We start from the raw sequence: 25,622 nt of genomic DNA, 5'->3' as shown, positions 1-25,622 counted from the left end.
GCCAAGAAAATCTAAATTTAAATTTATGAACTGAATACACTTTTTTGATCTCTAGGTAAACAAATAAATAAAATTTCTTTAATTCCAACAGTATTTAAGTTTCTATAACATTCCTACTACTTAATACTTCTTTAACATAACAGCCCGTGTTAACAAAATCCTATACTAAAGTGGCTATTGCCTGATTGCAACCGATGAGGCGGCTCCCTTTCATAGGAATCCTCTCATTCTTTGTGTTTTCTGTTTACAAGTAATAATTATTTAGCTGAATGGCAATTGTTAGTTAGGCGACTTTCATTCTGTGCTTATTGATATTCTAGTTGGCTATTTGAATTGTAATTGGGTGGAGTTAAAAGCTCATTTATCTATTTAATTGTATTTATATTGTTAATCAACTATGAAAAAGTACATAAAATTTAGAAGAAATTACATTCAAGTAATAATTCAAAATAATTGCATTTTCATCGAGAGATACAAGTCAGAACAAATGAAAGTTGTCGCATGCCTACAATTTCCCATTGCATTGAACACATTCTGACTCACATCTCTCTTAATTTTAGTGCACTTTTCCCTATAATTTATATACAGAACATGACTACATTGATACTTATTCATTTATAATATTTAATAATAAAAATGACACAACCACATCATTTGGTAAAAAATTGCATAAAAATTGTAAAAGAAAAATATTTTCCAATAAGGGATCCCATCATATACTTCATTGATCCCAAAAGAAACATTCAAAATTTTCCATATAAATCACAAGAATTAAAGTCAAAAGAATTTCCAAATCCTAGGATTTATCAAGTCCCTCGATGCATGGACACAAATCACTAAGAACACAATTCTGATATACATTAAATTTCTCAGAAGTATCAAGACGATAATATCAAGCCATTCCACGAAGACTCCTGCAAATTTATACACAAGAAAATGACAATTACATCGATGTTTAACCCTCACTTTTCGCGACATTTTATCCCTGTACTACAACACCTGAGAAATACCATTCTTCATTTTTTTACATACATCTATGGAAGTCGAGTTCCAACGATCTCAACAAACCGATGGTCATTCCTTCTAAGCTAGCAAATGTCACAAATATTCATCTAGAGCATACGTAATGGCTTCAACAGTGTCCTGTACCTTCTTAACTGCCTGCACAACAACACTCATCATATTCACTTGAGCTGAAATTTAAAAAATGCATGCTTTAGGGGCTAAACTACTGCACCTTCAAGCAAGCTACCAATTTAAAATGCATCAATTCTGATTAATCTCACTAATTTAGATGACAATAAATACAGTCCACTAAATCTAAAAAGAAATATTCCTATTGAAAAAAGAAAAGAAAAGAAGAAACGTTAAGTTGACCATGACTAAACTTATTTTTCATGGTACCATAGGTAACAGTTTGCTTTTCTCGGTAAAAGCAAAAGTCTTTCTTAATTGGTCTGTGCTCTATACAAGGAACAAATACATAAAAAAAAAATGATCAAGTTACTACTGAAAAACTGAAATAAGTAACTAAAAAATAAAAAAACAACCGACTGAAGCTAGCAAAGTTGGCCAAAACTCCTACACCTCACTATGAGGTTAAGGGTTCAAGTCTTGCAATACAGGCATGATGACTCCTTTCTTAGGCTAGGACCTCCAATGTACCCAAAAAGAATAATAAAATAGAACCCAGCCCAATTCTTGCATCCTCATGTGTAATTGATGGTGCACCCCTTGACTGGTTGGAAGCTCATTGCCAGATACCGTGGGTAGGTTCAAAGACTTTTTAGTTCAATAAATGAAATTATTTTTTATTATTAATTTTTAGTTAGGTGTTAAACAATCATTTGTTAAATTATTTTTTTATTATGTTTCCAAAAATATTACTAGGATTCGTTTTCCTAATTTGTTAAAGGTTTTGGCCCACATATATTAAGTTTTTGGCTTTGTAATATTCAGTCTTGGTTATATCATTGTTGAGAGATTTAGGTTGTGGCCATTTTTTTTGAGTGTTTCCTCTTCTTCTCCTACCTTTTCCACATTAATTTGGTATCAAAGCTCAATCCTTGATCCTCCCTTTCTACTTTCCCCCATCAAAACCCCAAAAAAATTAATCGTCTGACATGAGGGAAAAAAAAGAAAAAAGAAGATGAAGAAGAAGAAGAAGAAGACAGAGACCACATTACCAAATCCCTAGCATTGCCATTGCAGTTCGTCTCCATCATCTTCCGTCGGTGTCAGGCCTCCTTCGTGCTGTGATGACTCAATGGCATTGTGTCACCTCTTTTTTGCGGCCAAACACCGTCACCAGTCGCCGTCCCACTAGACGCTGTTTTCTTTTCCTCTCTTCCCTCTCTCTGTTGCAGTCCGTGATTGAGATTCCTTCCATCCTGCTCGTAGTCCTCCATTGAAGAGTGTCATCATGATTTTGAATTTGGGACAAAGACTTAACTACTTTGTCTTGGATTTCTGGTGACATTTCTTCTTGCAGATATGGTTATCAGAATCCCGATCCAGATCTTACGATCCTACGATCTTACGATCCATTTGAGTGCAATCGATCCGGATCGTGTAAAAAACTCCTTATAGGTAGGATCTTTTGATCTTGGTAGTGGGATCTTATAGGATCGTGGAATCCCGATCCGAATCCGATCCTATCCGATCCAATTTACAAGCCTTGTTTTGTATTGTATGACATATTTTGTTGTAAATTTTATATTTGTTGTCTAAATATCAATTTATGTTGTCAAAATAAATAATAAAAATTAAGTTGTATTGAATCAAATAGACTAAGAAAAACAAACTAGGAAACAAACATTCAAATATTGCGGTAATTTAAGAAAATTAAATAGTCGAAAAAACAAACTTAGCTTTAGCGGAGTCTAAGAAGGGTAAGATGATTGTAACTTTATCCCAATTTCTGGAGAAATTATTTTTGTGACTCGAATCCGCTCCACTAGGGATGCTAACGACAAACCTTATCATTCGACTAAGCTACTCTTTTGAGTTCTTTCTTAATCTATTTTCATATCCAATTTTGTTAAATATTTTTTCTTCACTTTTTATGCATTATTGTACATTGTAAAGTATTTTGTTATAGAATTCTTCTTCTTCTTCACCTTCTTTTTTGATAAAATACAGAACTTTTACCATCGAGTTTTCTATTGCATAATATTATATGTACATTTTACATGGAGTATTATATTTTTCACAATATTTTCACTTCTTTTTAATAAAATATAGGTTCATTTTGTGTATACTTTATAAGAAATATTTATTTAAATTAAATTATTATGTAATTTTTCTTTTTCGGTAGGATCTTACGATCCTCGATCCAATTCTACGATCCGATCCTATAAACAACTCCAACGATCCAATGTAGGATCCCGATTTTAACAACCTTGGTAGCATCTATCAGACTTTCTTTTTTGACAATACTTCTTGAAGCAATACCATTTCTTGTTCCAATGCTTTTTGGTTCCCTTACATCTTGAATCTAAATATGAAGTATCAGCATCCGATACTGTGTAATACCATTTCATGTGTTCCCTTCATCCATATGATGAACGAAGAAACAGGCTCTAACCACATCCTATTGTTGAGGAAGTAGATGAAAATTCAGCCCAAACTCCTCTTCACACATCACATTCTCCATTCTTTTCCAATCCTTTGCCTTATACTTGTACAATAGTTGTAAGTTCGTCTTATTATTGATTGTATTACTGTATTAGGGTTTGTAATGGTTTGTACTATTGTCCTATGGAAGACATGGTATGTGCTGCCCATGTGTTCATTATTAATGTGTTGCACATGTGTCTGTCAGTATTGTAATGTGTTCTGGAGCTCTCCCCCTTGTCTATGTAAGGGAGCCTCCTCCTCCGGTGTAAGTAGGCCTTAGTCACTCTTGTAGAAGGTTGAGCAGAGGAGTAAGTAGGCCTTAGTCACTCTTGTAGAAGGTTGAGCAAAAGGATCAAGGGAAGCAACTATCAAGTACATCCCTTGGTGGGCTTTATCAAAATGTTTTGGCAGCTCTGGATAAGCTTTGCAATCATCAAAAGTTCATTCAATGTGAGACACTGATGTAGAAATTGAATCAAGTGACTTCTCTGACTCTGATGATTCTATTCCCGACCTACCCCACTATGATGACCTCCATTGACTCCATTCCCTGGATCCCTTTGCTCAAACTTCCTTTCTACTCCAACCCAAGAATTAAATCCAGATTTCTCTTGGCAAATATTAGAAGCCCATCCCTATAATTGCCTTCTTTGATACTGGTGTTGTAGCTTCAATCCTAAACCCTACTATCTTACCAGGCTTAAACAATGGACCTATAGAAAAATTCTCTTATTACCCTATTTACCCTTTTCTTACTGTTCTCAAGTTTAATCTATCCTTCATGTTTCATTTCTGTATGTAAGCATGCCTACTATTATGGTTACCTTGTTGATCTGTACCACATTGGTATTATCTTTGAAAAAACTAAGGAAGTTCTTGTAAGGCCAACTGGTAGTGATCAAGATTCATTCCATGATAGGCGGCCATAGTAAGATTAATGTCTTCATTTTTCTTAAAAGAAAGAGAAATGAAGAAGTTTTTCCAAAGAGGATGGGAACATTTGATAAGAAACTGGAAATGAGATTCAACACAAGATGTTTACATAATGGTTTCTCGAAGGGTTGAAAGAACATCAAGAGAAAAAATTTGGTTGGGTAGTCCAGGGGAGAAAATAGTTTTTGAACTTCAGTTTTGAAAGCCAGAATACTTTACCAAAGGATTGGAGAATATCAAACCCTAAAAGAAAAAGAGACAACCAGAGAGGAGGTACAATCATCGAGGGGAACGTTAAGCACACAAGAACGAACAAGTTTATTACAAGAGTGGCTAAGGCCTGCTTACACTAGAGGAGGAAGCTTCCTATATAGACAGGGGGGAGAGCTCCTGGACCTATTACAATAATGACGGATATATGAGCAGCACATTAATTATGGACACATGGGAATTATGTGGGTGTGTCTGCCACAGTACAATCCATAGGACAATAATACAAACCATTACAAACCCTAGTACAATAATATAATACAACCATCATACAATAAAATGACAGAGATAACGGGTGTGCGAGATATAAAAAAGATGGAGCAATTTAGTCATTCCACTGTTTCCATTAACAGCAACGGAGGGTGTGTGACGTTTTGATAGTTGAAGGGTCTAATTGTACACTTTAATAGTTCAGAGGTGCAGACAGATACTTCATGATAGTTTAAGGCGTAAAGTGATACTTGATGATAGTCCAAGGGGTCTCCGTGTAATTAACCCCTTGGTAAAGGATACATTAAAATAACCAAAATATTTGCCCATGACCTTCAATCTCACAAGTAACTCACGGCTGAAGGATGGAGGGGGTGTATGTGATACATTTTGATAGCTAAGGGGCCTAATTGTACTTTTATTTTTTTAGTTCAGGGGGTCCAAGTGATTCTTCGCAATAGTTCAGAGGGTCTCCATGTAATTGACCCTTTTATTATGCCTTACAACCCAAAACCAGGTCTTGCTAACCCCTTTTACCCTAAAAACCACAAGCCCAACCTGTACTTCACAATTTAACCCTTCAAAATAATCCAAACCAACCTCTTTTTAGAATTTATGAGAACTCTTCACAACCTCCAAACTTTCCCTTTATCACATCCCCTTCTCACACTCCTACAAACCCTTTAAGCCCCATAACTTTGTTGATCTATAGCAACAAGTAATTGACTATAATTAGTCATATAAACACCCACTGATATTTCCCTACAGCAAGCCTTGTGTACCATGTAATACAAGTGTTCTTCATACTGGTCCTACATCAGTTCAACATTAGAGAAAAACTTTCATGGTTATGGAGGATGTAGAAGGATAGGTGCAACATGAAAATGAGATTGGTGATATTTTGCATTGATGAAAAATAGGAATATGGGGACCACCCATCATGAGGCATATCCATGCAGCACCCGCGGAAAAGAAAAAGGATTAGAGGCATTGTTCAATTTTTTGGACCTTGTTATTATTGAATAGCACAAGAATATATGAATGTGCAGAAGTAGCCTACAGAACCACATCTTCGACAATTCAAGGCGACAAGAAAAAGTTCTACTAATTCAACAGAAAAAAGACAGGCATGGAGTTTAAAATTTCACACCAAGCTATGGATGCAGGTTTAAAGGTTGTGGTTTCTAATACTTTATTATGTTTTCCTAAAAAGACTTCATAGGTATTTCCTAGCTACACTTTGATCCTTCTGCAGAGACACTAGCTCTTGTACCTTTGAATATTTCATACAATACCACTACATATGCCAATGTTCGAAATTTACTTTCTGACCACAACACAGGACCTCAGGATCCTCAACACTAAATTTATAGCAGCTAAGCTTGCAGCTCAACTTCTAAAATTCATGTGCATGAGTGTCCTGATCTAACTAAAACTGTTCACATTGGGATCTTGTAAGATTTACAACATGATCATTTAATTTTTCTGACTGTTTTACACAGGATTTTAACCAAATATGAAATAACCTCTTTCAAGATGTGTGACATGTCCTACATTGTACTTCATTGCCTAGGGAAAAACTTATCCTATGATAATTCACACTAACAAGTTAAAAACAGTATTTCATTGGTTAAACATGAACATATGTTTAGTATTCATGAGTTACGTTGAAACACCAAAATTTGAAAAAATGAAAAATGTTATATAAAGGAAAGCTGCTACAAAGATAAATCCTTGTTGCTTGAGAGAAATAAAGTTAAATAATTAAGATGATCATTTCTAATTTAATCACCAACATATGACAATGTTTCTAAACAAATATTGAAGTTCAAAATAAAACCTGCCAACATAATCTCAACAAGTCAAACTTTAATACCAGCAACTGCATTGTACTTTTAATACTCTGCAGACACATATATAACCATATCCAAACAATAAAGTTAGGTGGATAGAAGTGTACCATCAGCCACACCACCCGGGGTAGCTCCGAAAGAACCCAATAGCTCAGGCTTTCTTAACCAGTACTGTTGAAGCCTCTGCCTTGCATACTCCATGTAGTCGAAGTCAATTTCATTAACATGTTCCTGGCGTAAAAATTTAGAGGCAATATGTTAGGAAGTTAATATATAATACAAGTAAATAGATGTTTCCCTAGGATATTATCGTACTCTTCTATCCATGAATGCAGTTGCGTGGACAAGGCCAAGACCCAAGCTTTTCATGAGAATCAGGATAACAACCACCCTAGATTGAAACTAAAAGTTGAATGGTCAACTCACATTTATGAATAGTTTCCAGTATTTCCAATTGATCATTTGGTCTCTTGCAAATGGCATTAAACGTCAAAGGCAAGGTTTAAATGCCCACAAATTAGAGGATAGAGATTTGATATCATAACATAATACCAGTGAGATAGAATAAGGAAAAAGAAGGAAATTGGTCCCCACTGATGCCCTTTATGTGGAAAGCAAGAGAAAATTCTCCACTGTTTATTTTGGTTTTTGTTAATTTTGATGCTAGGATTGGTTTCCTCCTTTTGCATTTGACAGGACCATAATGGAGTAGATATATCGAAAAACTAGTTTGACGAATAATTTCCCAGAACAGAAAGCAGTTGGAGAACCAATTGCAGCTCACTGTGTACTGCAAACATGTTTTTGCTATGTCAACTAAACTAGTTTGACGAATAATTTATTTTCTTTGTTTTAGTGGAAATTTTTGTCAATTTCAAAGTTTCAACAATTTTTATATTGATGTCTTTAGGAGAGCATATATGATGCAGTACAATAAACACAACATCAACTTTCACACAACATCCCCACAACCCTTAATCCCTTGCTCACCATCAACTACTGCAGCCAAATCTACCCCATCTCCCTCCTCCAACTTCTCATTCCTCTCTTTTGAAATTGTCATCTCATCACCACCATCCTTTACCAAAGATGGATTCCTACCAACCAAGAAAATTCCTAACTACTCTACTTCTTGTCATCAGAACACCCATTGTTCAAAACTTGCTGAAGTAGAAGGAGAATATCGAAGCCCATTAGAACAACAAACCTTAGGTTTAGATATACAAGAATTGAAAGAGATGTGCCATAATCGAAAAAGTTCCAAAAATGTAAACTAAATGAGGAGGCATATAATACCGATATTATTCCCCATAAGCCCCAATGCAGATGGTTTGCAAGAGTATACTTCTCAACATCTTCAATTAGCTGCCTAATTTTCGTATCACTAGGTTGGTTACCTGCATGAAAACCTCAAAGGTTTAGAGGAAAACAACAAAGCTGAAAACTTGGGCAAGAGAGAAAATGAAAAATATATTGATAGAGATAAATTGTATGTATTATTGATTGATATATGTTATGGTTACAATGATTCCTATATATAGGAGAGGGTGAGTGTGTAGTAGGTGAGGAGTATATTGATAGAGATAAATTGTATGTATTATTGATTGATATATGTTATGGTTACAATGATTCCTATATATAGGAGAGGGTGAGTGTGTAGTAGGTGAGGAGTAGGTGGAGAGTAGGTGAAGTGGGTGGAGTAGGTGTAGTGGTAGGTTTTGGTACATTTTAACAGCCCCCCGCAAACTCAAGGGGGATAGGAACTAACCAACTTGAGTTTGGAGAGACTAACAAAACAAGAAAATAGACGAATACATAAAATAAAAAAGGATAGGAGACACTGTATGGTCGTGTCAGACCGTTGTAGAAGACTGTATGGTTATGGTAGACCGATGTAGAAGACACTGGCTCGTGTCGGACCGATGTAGAAGACAGTTTATGGGGGTCATGTCGGACCGTCGTTGTAGCAGACAATGCTGTGACAGACCGATGTAGAAGACACTGGATGATTGTGTCAGACCGATGTAGAAGACAGTTTATGGGGTCATGTCGGACCGTTGTAGCAGACAATGTTGTGACAGTTGTTGTGATAGTTTACGGAGTCTTGCTGGACCCTTGTAGAAACTAACCGGAATCAATGTCGGGACAGTTTACAGAGTCTTGTCGGACCCATGAAGGAGCTAACCGGAATCAATGTCGGGACAGTTTACAGAGTCTTGTCGGACCCTTGAAGGAGCTAACCGGAATCAATGTCGGGACAGTTTACAGAGTCTTGTCGGACCCTTAAAAAATACACTGTATGATGGTGTATATAGGCTGCCCAAATATATATATATATGGATGTATATAGTGAGCCCTCAAAAGTCGCGCCCTCAAAAGGCGCGCCCACTTCATCAAAAGGCGTGCCCGACAGAAAGCGTCGAGCCATCAAAAGGCGAGCCCAAGTCATAAAAAGATGTGCCGGACATGTTGGCGAGGCACGTGAGCGCCTTGGCTTGCGCGCCCGTGTTGTCATCTGTCGGCAAGTGGCGCGCGATGCGCGGATCGGCCCTGGCTATTTAAACCAAGGGTGAGGCGGAGGCTGTGCATACCAGTCTGAAACCGCTGAAACCAACCCGTCTCTGAAAAAACTCTGCCTCTTCGGAGAGAGAAACTTTGGAACACTTTGTAACCCAGAAAATGGCTTCGTCTTCCCGCGGTCTGCTCACCCTCTTTTCCGACCTCAACGAGTCAACAAGAGAGATAACTGGTGCGGTGGCACTGGAACCTCAACCAAGCGCCCCGGAGTTTGCTCCGTTGAACTTTCCAATGCGGTCGGTGGAGCAAAAAATGGCAGTGCAGTCGGATGTGGAAGCCAATCAGTATACATTGAAGTCATGTGTGGAAACCATGACTGCGGTTACAAACTTGTCGAACCGGCTGCAGAGTAGGGCAAATGAGGTGCAGCAGTTAAACTCCCAGCTGGCTCTGCTCCAATGCATGTATAAGGATGCGCGAGCAGAGATAAGTGTGCTAAAGGCGGAAAATAAGGAGCTGAAGCGGAAGGCCACCGTGATGTTCCGTTTTGGAGGTCCGCCATATGCTGTAGTGGAGGAGCAGGGAGTAGTGATCATGCCCAGTGGAGTGGGAAATACGGAGGCAACACCGGCAAGGGCCGCCCAGGACGGAGGCAAGAAGAAAAAACCGGCGGCAGAGTAGAGAAGGGAAAAATCCTACTGTAGATGTGGATGTGGTTGTTTTTTTTTTTTTTTTTTTTGTGTGTAAAATTGTGATCGGGGTGGATCCCTGAGAGAAATAAAATATGGGTTGTTGTGCAAATTTGGAATTTTTTTTTTTTTTTTTTTTTTTGTTGAAAAGGGAATCGAAAAAAATAAATAAATAAATAAATAAGGGGATGGTGATGAAATGATGAGCATGGGGATGATGAATAGATAATGATGAAGAATTATTATTCTAGAGGATGGTGGAAATATATGGGGGGAAATATATTATAATAAATATATATATATATATATATATATTTTTTTTTGGTTTGGTGTGCATACAAAGCGTGCACTGTAAAGCATTACGGGAAAGGGAAGCTTGCAGAGAAAAGGGTCATGTGTGTGTTGTCGGTGGAAGAATAAGAATAATAAGAATAATAAGATATTAAGGACAAAAGCATGTGCCCTGGGTGGGAAAGTGAGAGAGAGAGAAATGCGTTGAGTGCAGTAGTGTTTTCCGAGAGGGAGAGAGAGCAGGTTGAGAGAGCTAAACCTCCCACCACAAATGATCAATTTGGGTCTAAAATCCATTGCTTTCTCTGCCAACCTATCATAATCAATATACCCAGTACTTGAATCCACCTTGTAAGGCAAACTCTCGAAGTAAATCGAGGTGGCAGAGATCTTCTTCCCACCAGAGGTGCAATACCCATGAGTCAAATGACCACCAGAAGGCAAATCCAGGCCCATGATCCGATCATGGGGGTTGAGAACAGCCGTGTAGGCTGCGAAATTGGCGGGACTACCTGAGTATGGTTGAACATTGACAGAGAAAGAGAGAAGCAGCCGAGGCGAGTGAGGTTGCAGGTGGGGGTGGCTCAGTCGCGGAGTTGTGGCTGGAAATAATGGCCAGGCTGGAGGCGACAGACACGAGGTGCGTAGGTCGCGCAAGCTGGTTGGTTGAGCACACAGGGCAGATCTCATATACGGTGTTGCAATGTAACCGTGATGGAAGAGGAGGTTCGGTTATGGAATTTGTGGCAGCGGAGTCAAGGTATGTGTTTGTGATATGTGTTGAAAAACTCCCGCGGGCAGCGAAGGCAAGGTTGCCGGCCGGCTGCCCGCCGGAAAGAAAGGAGTATAGGCCTAAATCTTATAGCTCTGATACCATGAAAAATATATTGATAGAGATAAATTGTATGTATTATTGATTGATATATGTTATGGTTACAATGATTCCTATATATAGGAGAGGGTGAGTGTGTAGTAGGTGAGGAGTAGGTGAGGAGTAGGTGAAGTGGGTGGAGTAGGTGTAGTGGTAGGTTTTGGTACATTTTAACAGAAAAAGTATAGTATTGTATTAAATCAAAGAGATTACAAGAGAACAATATAATTAAAGATGCTAACCCTAAAATGATAACTGTTAGAATAATTATATATGTTCTTATGTTATTATTTAGTTAAGTTGAGGGTACTATGGTCATATTGTAATGTCAAGGTTTATATAAATATATTTTGCTGGTGTTTTGGAGTTATTCAAGAACTCTAAACCGCGTGTTCACAATCTCTCTCCTCTCTCCTCTTTTCTTTCTTCCTTTCTAACCCTAACCCTAAATTTCTCCATTTTACATTCTAATTTGGTATGAGAGCACTCCATATAGACTCTGGAGATTGACCTGAGGTGACAAAGACGTGCTAACGTCATTATCCCCACGATGATGTCAGCATGATGTCAGCAACTGTACAACCTGAAATTTCACCCTAGGCTCGAAATTCTCTCCTGAGTATGATGGTATTTTTTGTGGAATTTTTTGATTACCTCTGATGTGAGTTTTCTATTTTTGAATGCTTTTCGAATTTCTTGTTGTAACTCTTTGAATCTGCAGTTGGGCTTGGTTTCTGCCGTTTCTACTTATTGGGATCCACCCTATAGGCGCCGAAATTACCCTAGAATGGTGTATTTGATCTTAGTTTGTTGATTTGTTGGTGTTGGGTTGAATTTTAGGTCTGATTTGTGCCTTGGTTTGGTTCAGCAGCCTTGTTTCCTCTTCTCTGACTCTGTTTTTTGATGGGCTATTGGTTTTGAGTTGTTTTCTTGCCTTTCCTGATTGTTATGGGTGCTGGTTACCGTGTTTTGCTGGTATTTTTGTTGGTTCTGTATTTCTTTGGTGTGCGACTTGCGTGAGTATCATGGCTAAGACTAAGACTAAGGCTGAGGCAAAACCACCTATGATTGTGATTAAGGATGATGAGATGCCTAAATCTATTACTACCAAACAATTGAATGGTTTAAACTATATGGCTTGGGCTCATGCAATTAAATTTTTTTACGTGGCAAGAAGAAGTTACATTGTCTTACCAAACTACCTCCTGCTACTGATCATACTACTTATGATGATTGGTGTAGTGAGGGTTCATGTGTTATGGGGTGGATATGGCATAGCTTAGACTCTCATGTTGCTACTACTATTGAACTTTGTCATTTTATTTGAGGTCTCTTACTGCGCAAGCAACTTGTAACTCCTTATATTAGTTCTGTGGATCAATTGGTTAATATTCTCACTAAACCTTTGGCTCAATCAATGTTTCGTCGCTTATCTTTCAAGCTGGGCATATTTGATCTCTACGCTCCAGCTTGAGGGAAAGTGTTAGAATAGTTATATATGTTCTTATGTTATTATTTAGTTAAGTTGAGGGTACTATGGTCATATTATAATGCCTGGGTTTATATAACTATATTTTGCTGGTGTAGAGTTAATTCAAGAACTCTAAACCACATATTCACAATCTCTTTCTCTCCTCTCTTCGCTCTATCTTCCTCTCTAACCCCAACCCTAAATTTCCCCATTTTACATTCTAACTATGACAAAAGCCACTTTTCCCCTTTTCCCTTTCCATTTCCTTAAATTCGGAAGTCTGACTATATTTATATCTTCATTTCATCAAAACTAGTGTGTATATTGCACTACAAGATGGGATTTACGGTTCCTTTCTATTTTTTTCAATTAATATACCTTTTTTGGCAACTATAATGAGTTGCAGATCATGCAACAGTATTGACAAGTTAACCAATAACGGCAGTCCTCAACAGTTAATGATGTGTTTTGTGCCAAAAAGACGACAACGGACATCTGAGGTCTCAAAATTCTTCCAATTCATTGGTCATTCTTGGCCTATTAATGTGTGAAAGTGTCACTTAACAATCCTGTGGAAAGTAACTGCTACATAACCAGGATTAAGCTGTCAAGAACTCACTCAAAAACGATAAAATGAGGTTTAAATCAATTACTACCTGAACAACTCAGATAAATGCGCATAAACCTTTGACGATCCTCCAAACCTGCAGCCAATTAAGTTGAGAGAAATCATTTTGTATGCAGTAGTCCAACACATAATAATGAAATTTAAGTTGAAGCAATTAAAGGAATGAAACAAGAACAAAATAAATTGCAACATTCACCCACCTGGATATTTACTGTAGTCCAAAATATGAGGTGTTTCTGTATGATAATTGGCAGCCATCTCACAAAAGTGATTTGCTATATCATAAGCAACATGGTTGTAACTTGCATACTCATAGTCCTGGTAAAAGAACATAAAACTTGAGGAGGTGGGGGGAATAACAACTAAAAAGAGGGGAAGGGGAAAAAAAAAAAAAAAAAAAAGAGGAAGAAGAAGAAGAAGAAACACACACACACACACACATGTATATCTGTTGGGGTAAAAAACAATGAAATACATGTGAAAAGCTGAACTGTCTAAACACAAAGAAAGGAATACTCTCGAACTTTTCAACATATTCTTCAATTAATGACCCAGGTAATAGAGAGACCAGATCCTGAAGATAAGTTTCTTGTCTAATAAGATGACCAAAAATTGCATCCTGGTATCAATTTTACTGATCAATATATCTCATTGACCATAGTGATTGGAAAATTAACTACTAGCAGTCAAACCTTCACTATACTATGAACCACTCAACTAGGTAGTCATACCTATACCATGTGAATTTGGATGAATCCACTAAAGAACACAACGATCTAAATACATTGATTATGCAAGCAATATAGCTGAACTGCCACCATTGTCAGGAAAATAACAATTACAAAGCATGGTAACATAGGTTTAAAATTGTTCGAACCATTCAGAAAATTAACCATTAAACTGCGGATTTTAGTTAGATTCATGCATGCTGCATTTTTTAGTTATTGGGAGAACCCATGTACTCTCTTCCGAATTCAAGAAACAACTCTCAGAGATCTTTTTTCCATCAGCAACATTTCATAATGGTCTACTGACTTATAGTTAGTTGTTTTGTATGTCAGCATTTCACATGAGACCTCCTGGTGACTATCTACAAAAACACCTAATCACAGAGCCTAACAATGAAGGTTTTAGAGGAAATGAATGACATAGAGCTTTGAAATTAAAATTTCAGCGAGAGAAATCATGAAATGAATAAATTCAACTCAAGAAGAAACTTACAATTATAGTTATTGACTTCGCCGTTTCATCGATCATTATGTTACCATATTGTAAATCATTGTGACAGAATCCTATTAGTTGATTATTGTGTGAAAGAGTCTTTTCCAATATGGATATTTCCTCGTCCATGGCATCTAAGCGGAAAGCCTCAGCTTCTTCTGGGGGAGACATACTTTTGGCTGCTTTAAGCCAATTACTGAACATTGAAAAAAGAACACTTTAAACATTAACTGCTACAGTAACAAAAATAGCTCAAGAAACAACTACAATCCCAACCTTGATCAGTATAACATGATTAACAAAAAAAAAAAAAGGAGATATAGAAAGATAAGGGAACATGCCGCAGTCTATCCCACAGTAAGACTTTCTTTGGACCAGGCATATCAAGATCATGAAACTCCTTCATTTTGGCTGCTATAAGAGCAGATATATCTGAGTCATGTAGATCAGAAGCTGATAGTGTCTGAAATTCACATAAAAAGAAATTAAGTTATAAAAAATAAAAATAAATAAATAAATAAATAAAAGAAGAATAAGAAGAAGAAGATATTTTCTGGTTTAAAGCATAATTAGTTTATTAGTTTAACGAGCAAAACAAGAGAAAACAATCTATTCTTTGACTAGAAGAGCTTCATTTAATGAGAGGCAACAACAAAACTTAACTATAAACCATTATCCACAAGTACAAACAAGCAAATAAGTAAAGATGTTATATTCTTTTTTAAAGTGAAATTTGAGTAATAACAGCCATGATTAGAATTCAAAGTTTATTAAAGTTTGTTGCATTGCATCACAATGTCTTTCAACATAAATTTGACCTGAAAGTGTCACAAGGACTCATTACACTGTTTATTTAGCAGTACAAGAAACTAGTATATGAGGTCCAGAGTTTCTTTGTTTACCCTTTTTTTCTTGGTAAAAAGAGAATCTCTACTTCAATAAACTTGTGATTGTGACTGTTCAAGATTAAAATTAACACTATAATAATACTACGCATTTGCAATTTAACTGGGCTCATTTGGTAATTGGTTTTTTTAGTGGCTTTACAAAAAGACCTGCAAAAAAAGTAGAGAGAATGAATTGACAACTCGTAGTGATTTTTTGGCTACAACCTGCAATTAGTGCATGTATTGGCCATTAGTATTGTTGTACACCATAAAATGTTGGCTTGTGATTGCTTGTGCTAGTAGCTTTTCTAATTATTCTAGTAGTAAAATTCCTTTACCAGATGAGCTCCTTCACTTTTTGGACTCGAAATCAAACATTAATTTCAATATAACTATAGAAAACATTTTTCTTAATTGTCAAAATGTTGATGAAAACGCACTAGAAATATTCAGATTGTGATAAATATGGTCAAAAGACTTGGAACATGCCTTACTATTTTCTTTAGCACTCACCAATACTTGAAAAAGATTCATGATTTTCTTTAGCACTCACCAATACTTGAAAAAGATTCATGATCTTGCTTCGAGTCCTGTTACACAATGACCAGTGTTTCCCGAACCCATTACATGTGACCACAACCGTTACTCTAATGATACCACAATTTAAAACCATGGTGTAAATTACATACATAACTTATTTAGTTTATTTTCTTTTAATGAAGAAAATGCATTTAAGAGTAAAAATACACCCATCAAACTTTGAAACTAGGATGTAATGAGTGAATACTGGGTGTTTTGTGCAACCTCTATTACATTGTAGTTATTTTTTTTGTTTTATATTTTATTTTGTTTATTTATTTATTTATTTTTTGTGTGAAGAAAGGAAACTTACAAAGTTGAAGTTAATTAATTTTGCAACATTTATTTTGTATTAATATATGGGTTTGTTAGGTGGGATAAGGATTGTAATATCATTTTAGGGCCATACTTAGGATAGGAATCTTATGCCCAATGTCAAGCCAAGCTAGGCTTGGCCATGGGATTTTTTTTATTTTTTTCTACCCTAGGTTCGCCTTGAACCTAATTTGTCAATGCCTGCCCTTACCCAACATTGGAGCCCTTCCAATACAATTCCCAACGTGTATCAAGCATGGGTACTCCAAAAATGTTGTCGTACTCGTACCGGATACTTATCGGGTACTGGTACTTGTAACGATAGGGCTGCATACATACCGGGTACTCGAAATATGTACCGGATACTTTTTATACATTCTTTGGTGGTTGGGTACATCAGGAGTACACCAAGCTATGGGATATTGGTGGGGATACATTTAATTTATTAGAGAATTCTTATTTACTTGAAATTGCAAATATTTTATTTGATGTGCCAAAGATGAAAGATGTATTATTCAATGATGAAGTTGATGGAAATGAAAACTAAAACTTTAAGTTTTTAAATTTTGCTTAGCTTGCTTTTAGAATGAAACTTAGTTTTGTAATTTCTCCTATTCAATGGCATTAAAATAGCTTATAGACATTGTTTTGGTATTGGGATTATTGAACTATGATTTCTCTTTTGGTATTGTAATTTATCCTATTAATTTTGGTATTGAATTTTGATTTATAGAATGAATCTCCAACTATAAATTATAAAAAATAAAAAAATTATTGACGTACCCAATCGTATCCGTATCCGTATCCTATCTTTTTAGGTCTTGCCGTATCAGCGTACTCATATCGTACTCGTACTAGTATCCGTACCCACACCTTTGCTTCACACTGATTCAATGCAGATCACATGATATAACCCCCGATGTTTGATCACGAGAGGTAGTGGTGGTTCGGATTGTAAGAATTTATGTATTATTGATTGATGTCTTACAAGATTGATAGATTACAAGATTCATGATTCCTATATATAGAAGAGGGTGAGTGTGTAGTAGGTAAGGAGTAGGTGAAGTGGAGGTGGTAGTGGTGTAGTGGGTTAGGTTTAGTGGAGTAGGTGAGATGGTAGTGGTGTAGTGGGTTAGGTTTAGTGGAGTAGGTTTAAGTGGGTGAAGTAGGTGGAGAGTAGGTGAAGTGGAGTGTGTAGTGGAGTAGGTGAAGGTAATGTGGTAGTAGGTGTAGTGGAGGTGATAGTGGGTTATGGGAAATTCCGCCGACGCCGGTGGCGAGATCCAAGGCTCCGGCTTTCGACATCACTCTCCCCAAATAGTCCATAGCAGCTTCTCCACCGGAAAGATACTCCTAACAGCAGCGAAAAAAAGGTGTTTCCCTCAGCCAAACAAGGCTCAATAGCTGTGGTCCTCATCAAAATACGTGTAATTGCTACTCCTGAACTTGGTTTCCCTATCCTTGCTAACAAGCTTCTCAAATGCTTCCGGGCCATGTTCTTCTATGTACTTCTCAGCAGCAGTTAGAATGTCATCTGGCTTACTGAAGATGTCCTTCTTCCTTGGGACATACTAGACGTTAACAGTCTGCTGTGGGTTAAGAAAGAAAGGCCTCAAATAATGCTCATAAACATATGCAGCACCACTGATACTCTTATCTCTCTTTCTGACCATTACAACACAGCACCAGCACACTTGTTCCCACCTTTCATCATGGTCTCCACTTTCTTTTTCTTTTTTTATATTTATTTTAATCCATCTTTTTGAAAACAAAACCAATATCACTTTTTTTAATTCCTTAATTTATTTTAATAACATGAGTGGCCTCTCTTTTCCACCATCTCCCTCTTTTTCTACACAATATTTTTGTACCACCGCCCACTCCATGATTTCCATATTAATATTATTATTATTATTATTATTATTATTATTATTATTATTTTCACAAAAAAAAAAAAAAAAAAAAAAAGTCATTCCAGTTGATTTTTCTGCCTTACCACACCTACCATTCGAGTTTGCCAAACACACTTATTTTATTCATGTCAGGATCAACCCCGATCATAATTTTACACGAGAAAAAAAAAAAAAAAAAAAAAAAAAAAAAAAAAAAAAAAAAAAAAAAACCACCATAACACACCCAACACCCACAGTGGGATTTTTCTTCTCTACTCTGCTACAGATCTCTTCTTCTTTCCTCCGTCCTGGGCGGCCCTTGACGGTGCTGCCTCCGTGTTTCCTACGCCGCCGAGCACGTTCACTCCTCCATACTCCTCCACTGCAGCATACGGCGGACCTCCAAATCGGAACATCACAGTGGCCTTCCGCTTCAGCTCCTTATTTTCTGCTTTCAGCACACTTATCTCTGCTCGCGCATCCTTATACATGCGTTGGAGCAGAGCCAGCTGGGAATTTAAATGCTGCACCTCATTTGTCCTACTCTGCAGCCGGTTCGACAAATTTGTGACCGCCGTCATGGTTTCCACGCATGACTTCAGAGTATACTGATTAGCCTCAATATCAGTTTGCACCGCCATTTTTTGCTCCACCGACCGCATCGGAAAGTTCAATGGAGCAAAACCAGAGGTGTTTGGTTGAGGTTCACTGGCCACCGCACCAGTTATTTCTCTTGTGGGCTCGTTCAGTTCTGGAAAGAGCGTGAGCAGGTTCTGGGTAGCTGGACGGGAAGAAGAGGCCATGTTTTTGGGTTGCTAAGTGTTTCAGCGAAATAGCAATTTCAGACTGGTAATGTTCGGAAGGGTTGGTGACAGAATGGCAACAAAGTGTTCCACAGTTTCTCTCTCCGCAGAGGCAGAGTTTTTTCAGCGAAGGGTTGGTTTCAGAGGTTTCAGAATGGTATGCCTCAGCCTCAGCCTTCGTCTTGGTTAAATAGCCGAGGCAGCCACGCGTATCGCGCGCCTCTTGCCGCCCGACAAACTGGCACGCCTTTTCATGGCACATCTTTTGACAAAGTGGACACGCCTTTTGATGGCACGCCTTTTGATGGCACGCCTTTTGATGAATTGGGCACGCCTTTTGATGGCACGCCTTTTGACAAAATTGGGCACACCTTTTGAGGGTGCAACTTTTTAAGAGTCCGACAAGACTCTGTAAACTGTCCCGACATTGATTCCGGTTAGTTTTTACAAGTGTCCGACAAGACTCTGTAAACTGTCCCGACATTTGATACCGGTTAGCTTTTTTAAGGGTCCGACAAGACTCTGTAAACTGTCCCGACATAGATTCCGGTTAGTTTCTACAAGGGTCCAGCAAGACTCCGTAAACTGTCACAACATTGTCTTCTACAACGGTCCGACATGACCCCATAAACTGTCTTCTACAACGGTCCGACATGACCCCATAAACTGTCTTCTACAACGGTCCGACATGACCCCATAAACTGTCTTCTACAACGGTCCGACATGACCCCATAAACTGTCTTCTACATCGGTCTGACACCACCATACAGTGTCCTCTACAACGTTATGACACCCCATACAGTGTCTTCACCAACGGTCTGACACAACCATACAGTGTCTCCTATCCTTTTTTATTTTTATGTATTTTCTTGTTTTGTTACTCTCTCCAAACTCAAGTTGGTTAGTTTCTCTCCTCCTTGAGTTTGCGGGGGGCTGTTAGAATTTCCCATAACCCACTATCACCTCCACTACACCTACTACCACATTACCTTCACCTACTCCACTACACACTCCACTTCACCTACTCTCCACCTACTTCACCCACTTAAACCTACTCCACTAAACCTAACCCACTACACCACTACCATCTCACCTACTCCACTAAACCTAACCCACTACACCACTACCACCTCCACTTCACCTACTCCTTACCTACTACACACTCACCCTCTTCTATATATAGGAATCATGAATCTTGTAATCTATCAATCTTGTAAGACATCAATCAATAATATTTGAGGCCTTTCTTTCTTAACCCACAGCAGACTGTTAACGTCTAGTATGTCCCAAGGAAGAAGGACATCTTCAGTAAGCCAGATGACATTCTAACTGCTGCTGAGAAGTACATAGAAGAACATGGCCCGGAAGCATTTGAGAAGCTTGTTAGCAAGGATAGGGAAACCAAGTTCAGGAGTAGCAATTACACGTATTTTGATGAGGACCACAGCTATTGAGCCTTGTTTGGCTGAGGGAAACACCTTTTTTTCGCTGCTGTTAGGAGTATCTTTCCGGTGGAGAAGCTGCTATGGACTATTTGGGGAGAGTGATGTCGAAAGCCGGAGCCTTGGATCTCGCCACCGGCGTCGGCGGAAAGATCGAGAAAGACGATGTTCTCTCCGCTGTCCAGAAGTATGAGCAGTATCACGGCTACTATGATGCCGAGAGAGAATGAGATGTTATGAAGATATGATGAGGAGGTAGGTATGTAGTAGACAATTCTAGCGGACTAGGTTGAGGTCCGGCGGGCGGCCAAGGCGAGGTTGCCGCCCGCCGGTGAAGCGAAAAAATATTAAATTCTTAACCTTGCTCTGATACCATGTAAGAATTTATGTATTATTGATTGATGTCTTACAAGATTGATAGATTACAAGATTCATGATTCCTATATATAGAAGAGGGTGAGTGTGTAGTAGGTAAGGAGTAGGTGAAGTGGAGGTGGTAGTGGTGTAGTGGGTTAGGTTTAGTGGAGTAGGTGAGATGGTAGTGGTGTAGTGGGTTAGGTTTAGTGGAGTAGGTTTAAGTGGGTGAAGTAGGTGGAGAGTAGGTGAAGTGGAGTGTGTAGTGGAGTAGGTGAAGGTAATGTGGTAGTAGGTGTAGTGGAGGTGATAGTGGGTTATGGGAAATTCTAACACGGATACTTCCATAACTAAGGGGGGCTAAACCATCCATCTAGACTTAGGCTGAGTTGTCTACTATGGTCTAGCCACCAAGGTTGTTAAAATCAGGATCTCACTTAGGATTGATTCGAGGGTCTCACGGATCAAATCATAGGATCGGATTGAGAATCATAAGATTCTAATTTCTATTAAAAATAAGGTAAAAATATAAATTAGAATGATACATATTAAAAATAAGGCGAAACATTACAAACAAAGCAATTCTAGTTACGATCCTACTATAACATTGATCCTACAACGATTTGGATCGTTTTAGCAATTTAGAATAGAATGTAATACGATCCCACGATCCATATCCCAATTTTGATAACTATGCTAGCCACCTTATATAAGATGAAGAAAGACATCAAGCAAATGACCCTACTCTCCTCTGGCAAACCATAAACCTCTCTACCGCCACTCTCTTCCCTTCTTAGTTGTTTCCTCTCCTTATCCACCTTTGATGGTTCATTGTGCCCACCGTCTTAGAATAGAATGTAATATGATCCCACGATCTAGATCCAAATTTTGATAACTATGCTAGCCACCTTATATAAGATGAAGAAAGACATCAAGCAAATGACCCTACTCTCCTATGGCAAACCATAAACCTCCCTACCGCCACTCTCTTCCCTTCTTAGTTGTTTCCTCTCCTTATCCACCTTTGATGGTTCATTGTGCCCACCGTCTTGCAGTAACCTCACCATCTAACTAAACACATTATGAACATCCATTCATACGAGGGAATAATAAGGCAAAACATGCTAGCAAATATACCCCAAAATATGAGGATTCATTCCTTAACAAAAGATCATTACATAAACAAAGTTTCTTTACAAGGTTACTCTCTATCTCTTCCCCCACTCGTCCAGTAATTCAGCCTCTTTGATCTTTTTGTCTCTCTTCGAAATTCAACAGAGACCCAAGCATGTCACACTTAGGGGGTCATCTAGGAAATCCTCTCTTCCAGCAATCTACCTTCTCAGGTTATTTTGCTTAAAATCTTCCAACACTTGTTGCACTCTCATGAAGTTCTTTGTTGTGGCAATCCTCATATAAATATGGTCAAACATCTTAGCCTAGGGCATCCAACACCAACAACCTGAAAGAGCACTAATTCTCCAAGGCACCTAAAAGTGTCTCGCCACCTATGTAGACTTAGTTGCACCCCATGGTCCGACCACCTTATATAAGGGGTCGCATCAGTGTCTGAAAACAAGCAGCTAATCACCTTGCTATCCTCCAACAAAACAAAAACCTCTCCAGTGCCACTCTCTCTTCCCTCCTGAGGTTGCCTTTGCTCTCTCCTCCTCCACATTCAATGGTTTTGTGCCTTTTTGTACCTAAGTACATCTTCCCAGATATCTCACCATCGAACAACCTACACTGAGGTGGTGTTTAACAAAACTGAATGCTAAATTTTTTTAAGTTGAAAAGTAGTTTGAAAAAAATTTAAGTATTAAACTAAAACAAGTAATTTGATATATACAATATCAAATTGGAAATTTATTATTTTCACGTTAAATCTTTTAGTTTTTATATTGTGATGGCGGCGGCAGCTGCGGCAGCTACGGCAGCAATAGCTATTGTGCAAATGGCAATGGTGGTGGTGGTAGAGAGATAGTAGTTGTTGTGGTGATGGTGGAGGGGTAATATAGAAGAGGTAAAAGGGTGGCAACGATGGTGGTGTAATGATGGTGGTAATCGTGGTGGTGGTTATAGCAATGGTGGCAATGGTTGTGGAGGTAAAAGGCTATAGTAGTTGTTGTAGTGGTGGTGTAATGGCAATGGCGACTATAGTGGTGGTGTGGTAGTGCTAGTGAAATAATGGAGTGCCTATGGTAATGGTGGTGGTGGTGGTGGTCAAGGGGTGGTACAAGTGGCAGTAGTTGTAATGGTGGCATGAGGGTAACGATGGTGGTAAGGTTATAACGGAAGATATTGATGCTTATGCTCAAGTATTTATAAATTCAATCAGCATTAAGTACATTTCCTATCACTTACAATTTTCTTAATTTTTAACTTATATTTTAAAAATTAGCTAAATTTTTAAATGATATTAATTGTGCTTATCAAACAGACTTGATTGATTTTCACTTAATACATTCAGTCTTAAGTATTGAATTAGATTATCAAACAATATCTAAAAGCATCTCCAATCCTTTACCTTTTCTTTCATTAAATTTAAATTTGAAGAAAAAATGCTCAAAACCCATTTCAATCCTTTCATCAAATGTTCATCAAATCAAGAGTCACCCTTTTCATCAAACTGAGAACTCATCAAATCCATCCTCAAATTTGAATCTGATGAAATTTTTTAAAAAATGAAGCATTGGAGATGATTTTTTTATCCATCAAATTTGACAAAAAAAGAAAATTTGGAATAAGAATGGAATTTTTAAAAAGATTATGATGAAAATTTGATGAAATAATTTGAGTACTTCATATCCAATCAAACCGTTTACTCAAAATTATAATCAAATTAGATGAAAAATTTGGTGAAGAGCCATTGGAGATGCTCTAAGTAATCAAATTTACAATAAAACTCTCATTTTATGCATTAAGAGCTTGTTTGGCATGTTGGATATTAACACACTTTTTTATCCTTTTATTTTTTTTTATCACATCATCTATCTACTTTTTTGTACATCTATCTATAAAAAATTGAATATATACTTATTTAGTGTCTTGGTGTTGTTGCCATGAAAATTGCATAATTCTGACATTACATGTTAGTCTATGAAACATACTTGACAATAGCCCTGTTTGGTAAAGTTTATTTCTAACTTATTTTAGCTTTTAGCTTAATTTAAACTATTTTTATACGTTTGATTCAGCTTAATAATATAGCTTATAGCTTTTTATAAATAAAAAATCAACTTATTCTTTGAGTGGGAGAGAAAAAACTTGATTTATAAGTCAAAAATTAGTTTATGTTCATAGTTATAAATTATAAGTTGTTAGACTATAAATTATAATCATTTTCTCACCGCCCTACCAAACCTACCAAACGGGGCCAGTAAGTTGTAAGATCGATTAATATGACCCAATCATTAAAAGAAGAGAAGAAAGAAGGGTACAGACCCGAGCGTGAATGAACTCCTCGACTCGGCCATTGGGGAACCGTCCGAGAAGAAGAGGGCCTTGGCCTTGCTTGGACATGAACTCAAAGGTACGGATCTCATCATCCCTGTCGAAGAAAACTTCGACGCCCTCACCGTAAATCCTGACTATGACCTTGCGAGAGCAATACTCTTGTTGTGTAGGCCATTTTATTTGGTAAACCTCGTTTGTCATCGCACCCTTGAGTGGGATCACTTGCAATGCATCACCACCATCGTCCTCGTCCATGATCGTATCTCCCCATCTCGACGCCAGCGACTTCAGAATCTTCTTCGCCTCTCCTGGTAGACAATTGCCACTTCTATTTCCACTTCCACTTCCACTTCCTTTGCTATTATTCCTTGCGTTTTTTACAGAACCCATTCCGAATGAATGAATCGCACAGATCGATCGATGAAGGTGATGGTGTTTTGATTTTGATTTCAATTCAATTGGAAGGTACAGTTTGGTTTGGATTCATAGCCGTTCAAGAACAGTAAATGAATCGGTGCCTATCGATTTGAGTTTGAATAAGTCAAATCTCAATATGATCAATCAAGGGAATTTGCTAACTTTCGATTTAGAGAAACGTTTTTAAGCCTCGTATTTTGATTTGTTAGTTAATTTGTCTGTATCAATAGGCCGTAAAATTGGAGTTCAGATCCCCTCCTTGAGCCCCTCCTTCATTCCCTCCTTGCACGGGCCTTCGGGTCCACTTTGAGGTCTAATTTTGATAATTCGAACTGTTCATATTTTTAGATTTATTCAGTATATTATACCTGTAAAAAATCAAGTTGATCGGATATCAGAAAGTATGCGTTCAGAAAATTGGGACTACAAACTATTTTTTAATAAACAGTTTTCCGAACACATACTTTATGATATTCGATCAACTTGATTTTTTATAGGTATGATATACTGAATAAATCTAAAAATATGAACGGTTCAGATTATCAAAATTGGGCCTCAAAGTGGACCCGAAGGCTCTGCAAGGAGGGAATGAAGGACCGAAATGAAGGGGAGGATCCCAATTCGTAAAATTGGCCCGAGGCTCTGGGTGGTCTGAAGTCTGCTCGAAGGCTTAGGGTGGGTCCAATCTATTTTGGCCCCAGCCTGAGTCCAATTTCTTGGGAATAGGCCTTCTATTTCAAGATTGGCCCGGTTCGTTAGCTTGATCCGTTGGCCCGGCCCAAAAACGTTTTGGGCTCTGTGGGGGGCCTGGTCCATCCGGCCCTATTTCTATCAATGATTAAATTTTAAAAAAATAATAATAAAAAACAACTTGCAACGATTAAAAAATATAAAAAATAAAAATA

The 25,622-nt window shown here is 37.8% G+C and overlaps 1 protein-coding gene across 2 annotated transcripts; it reads right to left on the bottom strand.

The window, feature by feature from the left end:
• Positions 1-692: 692 nt before the first annotated feature.
• LOC114322060 (putative choline kinase 2) lies at positions 693-24,937 on the bottom strand. 2 transcript variants are annotated; one of them, XM_028269332.2, is made up of 8 exons: positions 24,289-24,937; positions 14,914-15,035; positions 14,573-14,768; positions 13,552-13,669; positions 13,380-13,427; positions 8,181-8,281; positions 6,992-7,115; positions 693-1,161 (listed from the first exon to the last, which is right to left on the bottom strand). In XM_028269332.2, exons 1-8 carry the CDS (start codon positions 24,688-24,690, stop codon positions 1,154-1,156), a joined length of 1,119 nt encoding a protein of 372 aa, XP_028125133.2. In that variant the 5' UTR covers positions 24,691-24,937; the 3' UTR covers positions 693-1,153. The 2 variants fall into 2 exon arrangements, 1 of the variants encoding a protein (XP_028125133.2); XR_014361577.1 differs by having other exon boundaries at positions 901-1,161; positions 6,872-7,115; positions 24,289-24,924.
• Between the last annotated feature and the right edge of the window lie 685 nt (positions 24,938-25,622).

Source organism: Camellia sinensis, chromosome 2 (genome assembly GCF_055761805.1).
Source record: "Camellia sinensis isolate YWXY chromosome 2, ASM5576180v1, whole genome shotgun sequence".
Classification (NCBI taxonomy): Eukaryota; Viridiplantae; Streptophyta; class Magnoliopsida; order Ericales; family Theaceae; genus Camellia; species Camellia sinensis.
Note: the sequence above shows the minus strand (reverse complement) of the source record. Positions and strands in the feature narration are given on the sequence as shown.

Excerpts from the sequence above, each read along its gene's own strand:
- LOC114322060 (XM_028269332.2), bottom strand. The coding sequence starts at position 24,690 with ATGGGTTCTGTAAAAAACGCAAGGAATAATAGCAAAGGAAGTGGAAGT. Across the intron at positions 14,769-14,913 it reads TTACTGTGGGATAGACTGCG|TAATTGGCTTAAAGCAGCCA; the intron begins GCATGTTCCCTT and ends TTCAATGTTCAG. Across the intron at positions 13,670-14,572 it reads CGAAGTCAATAACTATAATT|GACTATGAGTATGCAAGTTA; the intron begins GTAAGTTTCTTC and ends TTCTTTTACCAG.